Source organism: Mus caroli, chromosome 1 (assembly GCF_900094665.2).
Source record: "Mus caroli chromosome 1, CAROLI_EIJ_v1.1, whole genome shotgun sequence".
NCBI classification, from domain to species: domain Eukaryota; kingdom Metazoa; phylum Chordata; class Mammalia; order Rodentia; family Muridae; genus Mus; species Mus caroli.
In genome coordinates, this window is record NC_034570.1 from 83,849,076 (window position 1) to 83,858,237 (window position 9,162).

Here is a 9,162-nt window from a genome sequence, read left to right on the forward strand (position 1 = left end):
AAACAAGACAAGAGTCTTGTGACCTCAGTTTCTTCAAAACACATAATTATTCTTGGAATGTGTTTGTGTGTGTGTGTGGCCCTCCCCCCCCCCCCCCGGGTGTAGTGGATAGGAGCGAGTTTATTTCAGATTACTCAATATGTTTGAGGGGTAGAGGGGGAGAAAGGGAGGGAGGGAAGGGGCATGGGGAGGAGGGCACGGAGACCAGGATGCACCCTCTGCACGTATCTGCTAAGTCCCAAGTTGAGTTGTAAGATTTTAGGTCATGTCAAGAGAGCCTTGACCACGGAGAAGACCCAAAATAACTTTGGATAAAAAGCAATAGGGACTACTAATGATGACAGATTTCCAGGCACACCTGGCAATCCAAACTCTGGTCCGAGCACATTCAGACACAGGTTATACTCCAGTGACAGATGCAAGGCTGCCTGTATGAGGCCAGCTTTACTCACAACTGTAACGGTGGTTATCTTCAAAAAGCATGGCTGAATCAAATTCACAGTCTCAAGGCCTAGTTAGAAGCTCCTGTACCATCAGAGTGGTTGGCGGGGGTACATAACGGTGCCACTACCAGGAACAACTGCAAAAGGAGGACACTACAAAGCATCTCAGGAGTCTGGAGGTGCGCAGGTTAAAAACCAAAGCACAGGTGTGAAGAGGACAGGTCAATACCTTCTCATGACCCCAAGCTCCAGCATTCTTCCACGCTAGCCCGTCCCGCTCTGCCAAGCTGGTGATCTGAGCCCTCCCACTTTTGAACATTGTTTCCTTGCCTAGAATCTCTGGAAACCATCAGCCAAAGCCCTCGCTAAAGGCCGCCTCCTTCCCCGGTCTTTCTCACTAGTCTTCGGGTACCGTTACTCCGGACGCTTGGCGTTTCCCACGGTTTTTAACCTATGCCTCTGCGATCAGAACTGAACGCTCTGAAGGCAAAGGCTGGGTCCTCTTCACCATCCTATTCCCTGCCAAAGACCTTCCCAAAACGCGGGCTGCAGACGCCACCCCCCACCCCCGGCCCCGGTTATCTAGCCATAGCGCCCTGCATTGGCTGTGCAGGCGCCCCGCACCAAGGGGCTGGGAGTCGGAAACTTGTTAAGTTCTCGGGGTTTCCAGGACGCAAACAGGCCCGGGACCAGGACATTCCGCTGGGAGTCTTGCTGTGGCCAAATTAAAGCCAGAGTGCCTCGACCCTTCGGCGCGGGACTTCATGCGTGTGCCACGCGAGGCCTGGACAGGGACCGCGCGGTCGCTGCGGCCTCGGGAGCCACAGGCCGAGACTGAGGCGGCGGTGGCGCGAAGATGGCGGAGGCAGCGCATCCCGGCGCCGCCCTTTTTCCCCGCGCCGCTTACCGGCAGATGGCCGCGGCGCGCGCTCGGGCTCCGGCAGGTCCCCGAAGAGGTCCATGGCGGCGGGGCAGTGGAGCGGAGGCTCCGCGCTACCCTGGGCGGCGGCGGCGGCGGCGGCGCCGTCACTCACCGCTGGAGACCCTGCCAATCGCGCGCCGCGCAGCCGCCGCCCCAGAGTGCTACGCGCGGGGGCGGGGCGGGGTGGGCTGCGCAAGCGCACGGGCGCTCTTGGCCTGGGCATTAGGTCCCGTGATAAATTGTTATGGCGTTTCCCGGGAAAGAAGGGAGGAGTGGCGCCGAGCCTGATATCCAAACAGGCTTTTGGCCGGAGAGGCGGGTCTGCACCTGTCCACTGTTCCCTGTGACGGAGCAGGCAAAGCACCTTCTGACCGCCCGGGAGCAGGATGGCGCCCAGCGGGGTCTCAGCTGTCCCACTGGGATAGAGACCAGAAAAAAACACCATCACTGGCCAAGCCACAAAAGTGTCAAACATCCCTCATCTCAGCCACCAAATTGCTGCCGCTTTACCAATTACAAAGTTGTGCTGTGTATTTTCCCTGGTCTCAGAAAAGAGCCACTCATGGAATTAATTCCTCTTCCTACCATACAATCCACATAGACTTCACTTCCTTAAAGGTACCCAAATTTATTGGCTACACACCCCAATCCTATCAGTCCTTTCCAACACCACCTTACCTGTTTTTTTGTTTTGTTTTGTTTTGTTTTTTTGTTTTTTTTGGTTTTGCCTGTGTTGTGTGGACTTCTTGGTGCAGTAGGTAACAAGTCATTGCTTCCTTGCAAATGTAAACCAGATATTCTCTAGCTGCAATAGGTGGATCCACCCAGCTGACCTCCAAGCCACTGTTTGAAGTCTCTACTGCACTCAGACAGAACTGTCTCTTCCTTGACAGATGTAGGATTTTGAAATAACAGTACTTTGTCTCTTGTCCATATGTCTCACACACTTCTCAGCCCCTCCCAACTTGACATCACTCACTATGTCTTTAAAGCAGCTCTTGCTAAGTGTCTTAGGGTTTCCATTGCTGTGAACAGACACCATGACCTAGGTAACTCTTATAAAAGACAGCAATTGGGGCTGGCTTACAGGTTTAGAGATACAGTCCTTTATCATGGCAGGAAGCATGGCAGCATTCAAGTAGGCACGGCGTTGGAGGACCTGAGAGTTCTACATTTTCATCCAAAGGAAGCCGGGAGCAGACTTTCCTCAAGCAGCTAGAAGGAGGGTCTTGAAGCCCATCCCTAAAGTGACACACTTCCACCAATTAGATCACACCTCCTCCAACAAGGCCACACCTCCTAATAGTGCCACTCTGAGGGCCAAGCATATTCAAATCACCACACTAAACTTGATTTCCCACTCCTGCAAATAGACTCGTCGGCCATTATTCCACATGAATTCTGGCAGTGTTTGCCATGTGGCCTATCTTTCCCTCATATGTATGGACATCTCTCCAGGTTTTACTTCTAATCATTACTCCATCTCTACCTGGTTTACAGCTCAACTTCTGGCTGTTAAATAAAATCTTTTGTGGAGACAAGAACTTGCTCAGTAGGCCAGGCTGGACTTGAACTCACAATGCCTAACCTCCCCAGTACTAGGACTATATATAAATCTGTGTCACCACCCCTGGCAATTGGAATTCTGACCTGACCCTAAGTTCTCTTCCGTCCTCTTTCCCTTCATAATCTCCATGCACATCAGGCTTGAACTGCTACACCTTTGGACATGACTTATTAATTTTCCTACCACCAATAGATCTCTGGGTTCCACTAAGTCCCAAGAACGGGTTATGGGTAATCACAGTACCTCAACTCCCTGACAGATTTCATTTTCTCTCCTACACATGTTTTCCTTAGTCTGTTGCTTGACTTAAGATACTTGGGCAGAAAGCATGGCAATAGGAGTATGTGGTAGGGGAGGGACTTCAGTTCATGATGTATAGGAAACAGAGTGGAAGGACATCAGAAAGGGACCAAGATAACATAATCCAAAAGGACAAGTTCCCAGTCACCTACTTTCTTCAGTATCCACTTCCCACCACCCCACCACCTGCCAACAATCTATTAAAATGTTAAACCTGCCAATGAGTTAAAGCTTTCACTAGATCAGAACCTTGTGATCTAATTGTTTCAGAAAGCACACACTCTCCTGCCCTCCCCCCACAATGCATTTTACTAATTCTGTAGACATCTGTTAATCCAGTCAAAGTTGCCAGCCAATGGCAGGCATCACAATGCCTGTGTGCAGACATTGGTGTGGACTTAAGTTTTCTGCTTCTTTGACTAGACGAGAAGAGTATGTTTGTTTGGTTGTATAGTGAAAACATATTTAGTTTTGGAAGAAATTATCAGTGTGTTCCAATGTGGCTGTTCCATTTTACCTTCCCACCCATCCTGGGAGTGCCTGCTCTTTGCATCTGTGCCAGCATGCCAACATTTGTTCTCAGTCCTCTGGAGTTTAATCATTCTAACATGTGTGTGGTTAAACTTTGAAGTCAAATTCTAATTACAGACAAGTACATGAATCATAAAGCTAAATGACTTTCATAAACCAAACATAGCCATATAACAAAGATCCAGAATAAAAGATTCTGGCACTCTACACACACACAAAGCAGGCATGACCTCCTGAGGAGAGTGCCGTTAGCGCTCTGCCCTGGAATTTGCCTGGACTTGAACTGCATGAGTGGAAAACCACGGGGAAACATACAGCATGCTCTTTCAACTGACTTTCCTTCAACATCATCTTTGTAGCATTCACCCACATTGTCGAAACTGTAATCCATCCATTTACATAGGCATCCATTTAAATACATCACTCCTTGTCTATCTGCTCTTATGGAGGTTCTGACCTGTCTGGGAGCTGTTACCCACAGTGCTGCTATGAGCATTCTATATCCATCTGGTGCACACAGGTTTTCATTTCTATTGGAAAATGCTCAAAGATTGGATTGTTGGGTCAAAAGCCATCTTTATGACTATATTGAGCTATATTGTCAATAGTTGTAATCTTAGTTGGCTTGTGTTTTATTGAAGTCCTGTGTAATCTAAGTCAAAATTTAACATGTAGGCCAGGGTGGCCTGAAACCTGGAGCAGTCCTCCTGCCACGTTCTTCCAAGTGGATTACAGACACGTGCCACCATCTCAACTGGTGAACTATGATCAAGTGCACATCAAAGTTACAAGTTCAGCCCTGATTGTGTGATCATGGTGCTAAGCACATTCATTATGTCACAAAGCATCACTGTAGGAACATGGTCCAAGAATGGAGTCCTGTGAGAATCCTGAGTGCTTGTGAGAAAAGTCTTGCGACCGGTTTCTTCAAAACACAGAATTGGTCTTGGAATGTGTTTTTGAGCTCCTCCCAGGTGTAGTGAGTTTACTTCAGAGCACTCATTGCTCGCTGCTGTTAGCAATTAAATATTTATATGCCTCTATGGAAAAACACATCTTTGCCAAGTGCATCTTGTCCTTGTGTACACTTTACTCGTGATTCTTAACCCTCAAAATAAACTGATGCTCTGAGTAAAGTTGGCTATTGCATGAGACTGTAGTCTGCCTCATTTATCAGCTCCATTCTCTCAGGCCCTACTGACTCTAGTGACATACAATCTAGTACCAGAGCTGTCCCTGTACTTTCCATTTTAATGTTTTGAGAATTGCAGCTATGCATGTCATATTCACTCCCCACCACACCTGCTCCGGGTAACGCTCATTGACTTTTTGAGACAGTTTGTCCTATTCTACCTTGTGACTTTGCCTCCCAGGTGCCTCCTATTAGTAGAATCTTACACTATTTGTCCTGCATTTATTTCATTTAGTGTTTTATGATCCATGTGCACGTATATCTGAACATCATTCTCCATTGATAATGTCCCATTGCATAGACTGGTCATGCTTGCTTACATCTGTTTACCTGTTGCATTTTCAAGTTGCTCCCACCTTTGGCATACTGTCAGTTCTGTGGACACAGATGTTAAAACTGTGCTATAGCTCTCATATATGCCTAGGATTACCACACAGGGTCACATGGTAATTGTGTAGTCTGAGAAACCACTGAATTTTTTCCACAAGAGCTATGCTATTTTACCATCCTAGCAACAAGTGATTGCTGTTTTAGTGCTGGGGCTGACCAGGTGTGACGGGGCTAGGTTTTGCAAATGCAGAATGGTGCATTCAGGTGCAGACCTACAATGTGGATCAACTTTGCTGTACGCTCGAGGAACAAGACAGTTCCATGTCTGGCTTCCATTGATGGCCTGCCGATTCGATGGGTGGTCAAGGTGATTCTGGTTCAGATATCTGAAGGAGCAGGACGACGGAGGCAGAAAGGAATTTGGCACTGAGCAAGGGAAGGTACAGTGTAACTCTCTGGCTATTCCAGTATTTCTATTTTGTCAAGCAGAGCAAATCAGAGATTGAGGTTCACCAGTAAAGAGATGGGCTTCAGGCAGAAGTGGATGCGGTTTCTCATATATAACATAGGTTTCATCCCTCGTACATTTTATCCCCAGTACAAAAAGGCCTTGATAGAGTTTACTTCTATAGACAGAATAACCAAAGGTGCCAGTGCTTCATGGACCTTAAACAGGGAAATTCTAAGAGATTGCCATGGGATGATGGAACATCCTGTTGCAGGACTGGTGGCTTTAGAGCAGGTACAAGGGAAGTTCCAACTTCATCAAAGCCTTAGGGAGCTCTGAGGGTGAGTGCACCCAATCTTGTCTTAGCAACAGCCTAGCAACCTAGCTTTAGATGCCTTATGCCACACAGGGAAATTCAAAGGGATCAACTCCCTTGTAAAGGGGTCAACAGATACCAGCGGCAGCTCTAACAAGAATGTACCTCTGACTCCCTGGGTATATCTTAGGGTATTACAATTCAGTGTTTAAAAAAGTGACACACTAGGGTAGCAAGATACTGAGCACAGTAGTGTTCCCAGGTGAGGACACTAACAGGGTTTGGATGGTGTCGTGGCAGGCTATGGAGATGACCCATGAGGTAGTCCTCCACCTTTCTTTTCCTGGTGTATGTAGTCCAGTGTGGACCTGCTTCTTTTTAGTATGTATGGCCTTCAACTCAAACAAAACATTCCAGAATTTCTCTTATGAAGTCAAATGGACGACAGAGCCCATTTCCTCATTTGCTCTCTCTTGCTTAAACAGGTGGTGGGGGGGCACCTGTCATATTGGGAGACACACTGTGGATAGGCAAAGAAGTCAGTGAGGCCTCCAGCCAAAAAGCAGAAAAAAAGTCAGCGAAGCCTCCAGCCAAAAAGCAGAAAATAAGACCCTTGTGGGTTTTCCGGAAAGGAACTGAAATCTTGTCAACTTTACAGCATCTCCTCTTGGCTGGGCCTTCACATGAGAGACCATGGCCAGAGCACACTCAGACTGTAGCCTGTGAGTGGGACACCACCAGAGATAACACTATATGTTTAAGCTGCTAAATTGTGGGGTAGTTTGTTACACAGCAACAGACATCTCTGGCTGATTTTCTTGACCCAAGGTGAACCCCTTGAGGGTTTCTGTGCACAGGTGCCATGTCCCATCTTTGCTCTGGTACTGCCCTACTGGCACCTCCACCACAGGACAGTAGGGAACATAACTGGATGGGATGGAGTCAACCTAGACCTCCAGTTCTGAAGAAGCTGCTGCCAGGAAGCCTCGCGGGAACAAGGGAAGAAGGCACAAGCGCTGTACCCAGTGGGAAAGGAGGTTAGTGGAGCCACAGAAAGACAGAATTGCTGAATCCTTCCGACATAGCCAGCCTCCCTCCAAGGACAAGCTGCTTCCCTCATGCCCATTTCCCTTCCACGTTTGGAGGACAGGAGCTTTATCTCAGGGATTAAGTTACTATAGCGATTAGCTGTGGAAATCAGAAATCTGAAAGACAAACCCAGTCCTCTGTCACTCTTGCCCACCTCCATGACCACAGCCTGTAGGACTGATGGGCTGCTTCCTTCAGGCAGCCTTCCTTGGGGCTTGCCTATCGGAGGGCATCTCAGCTTTTCCTCAACACTCACCATGCTCATTACTCTGCCCTAGCCTCATGTCTGACACACTGATGCTTGGAAAGTATCATCCCCTTTGAAACTACATTCTTAAGTCAGATGCTGTGGCCCCCAGGACTAGGCTGAATTTCCTGCTGAAACTCCTCCTGGTCACAAAGAGAAAACAGGCTGTCTCCAGTTGATTTGTTCACAGAATTCCTAAATTGGATGGAGAGACTCCAGTCTCCTCCTTCATGCAGAGAGTTCAGGCCTGGTTGGAATCCAGCAAGACCCACATCTTGTCTGCTCTTGCAGAGCACAGGGACAGCCAGGCCTCCAAAGGAGCTCCCAGAGACCATAGAACTGGTGCAGATGGGTCTTGAGCCAAGGCAAAGCTACAGGAGAAAGAGCAAGGGTCCAGTGCTGGCAGGACCCGTGGGGTTTCTGTGTGAGGCACCAGTTGGTGGCCAGCATCGTCTGGAAGTCTCAGGTTTCAAGTTCCCACTACATCCTAGATAGAAAACAAACAGAAGTTTGGGCTCAGGGCCAATCCTGAAGCTCTTACATTCCATCCCATAGGCAATGGTCCTTCTCTTCCCCCCATTGCCTTTGCCCAGCATCGCCACATTCCTCTGTAAAGAGAGGATGCCCAGGGCTGCCACAGTAGACTCTCAGTTCTGTGGACTGGGTGGTTCCTCCTCAACTACCACTCAAGACCAGCAGAAGCTGACTGGGAGCACTGGAGGGAGAAACAGGAAAGAAGGGCACTCAACCTCCCATTCCCAGGCTCTTCAGCTTGGTCCTCCTCCCATAGAGCACGCACCTAGTTGAAGGTAGGCACAATCCTGGACATCCTGCTTCTCTGGGCAGGATGCCCATAGCCTCCTTCAGCACGGTGAATACAGCAGCTAAGGTGCTGCCCAGTGAGTGGCTGCTCAGATCCTGCAACAGAAGGACCAGGGGAAGTCACCTGCCCTAAAAGGGCTACACTATGGCTTCTGGCTCACCCCATTGCGTGGGCGGAGGGGGAGGGTGGGGACTGGCTTGCTGGGTAGCAGGGGAATTTGGGGTGAGAGCAAGCTTCCTAGGTAGAGGGATAGGAAAGAAAGCTGGAGCTTCAGTTGTGGCAGTGCACAGGGAAGGTTCACGGTGTGGCTACAGACCTAGGTAGCTACAGACATAGCTAAGATGGTTGAAGGTGAAAGGGGTTGGGTCTGGAGATGAGAGGGACACCTACCAACAGTAAACCACCTCCATGGTGTTGGGGAGTTCGGAGATGCAGTGCCATGCGCGCTCCTCCTCTGGCAAACCTGATCCCTCGGCAGCTCAGCAGAACGCGGCCGCTCCTCCTTCGGCTGTCAGCTCCTCTGGCGCCCTTGGCACCGTTGGCATCGTTGGCACCGTTGGCACCTGCTCGCGCACAGGTTTCTGGGAGCGCACGCACACGGGAACTGCCCGCTACAGGAGGGCCCGCCGCAGCTCTCAGGAGGGGCGGGGCTGAGGTTTGGGTTCCCCACCTAGAGGCTCTGAACCTGTGGCTCGTTAATTCCTGGCTAGGCTCTACAGCCCCTCCATCTCTCAGTTCCTCCGGGTTCCCCAAGATGGGCTACTACAGTGACAAGGAACACAGTGGAGATGGATTTACAAATGGTAGACTGACAGGAAGTGGGATGACAGGAAAAGAAGGAAATCGCGAGTGTCTGCAATTTTTTTTTATTTAAAAATAGTATTTAAGCCGGGTGTGGTGGCGCACGCCTTTAATCCCAGCACTCGGGAGGCAGAGGCAAGTGGATTTCTGAGT

At 49.3% G+C, this 9,162-nt stretch overlaps 1 protein-coding gene and 1 long non-coding RNA gene across 5 annotated transcripts in view; both read right to left on the reverse strand.

Moving 5' to 3' along the window:
* The window catches only part of Ilkap (ILK associated serine/threonine phosphatase), a 23,010-nt gene extending 21,492 nt beyond the window's left edge, over window positions 1-1,518 (reverse strand). For all 4 annotated transcript variants that reach the window (XM_021158517.2, XM_021158509.2, XM_029478422.1 and 1 more), the window contains exon 1: window positions 1,351-1,518. In XM_021158517.2, coding sequence (XP_021014176.1) covers window positions 1,351-1,405 — 55 coding nt within the window. In that variant the 5' untranslated portion in view covers window positions 1,406-1,518. The remainder of the gene's footprint in view (window positions 1-1,350) is intronic.
* A 4,490-nt stretch (window positions 1,519-6,008) lies between these two features.
* Window positions 6,009-8,763, reverse strand: LOC110294748. Its single transcript, XR_002377971.1, has 3 exons — window positions 8,599-8,763; window positions 8,185-8,303; window positions 6,009-7,872 (listed from the first exon to the last, which is right to left on the reverse strand). It is a non-coding gene; the product is annotated as an uncharacterized LOC110294748 (long non-coding RNA).
* Between the last annotated feature and the right edge of the window lie 399 nt (window positions 8,764-9,162).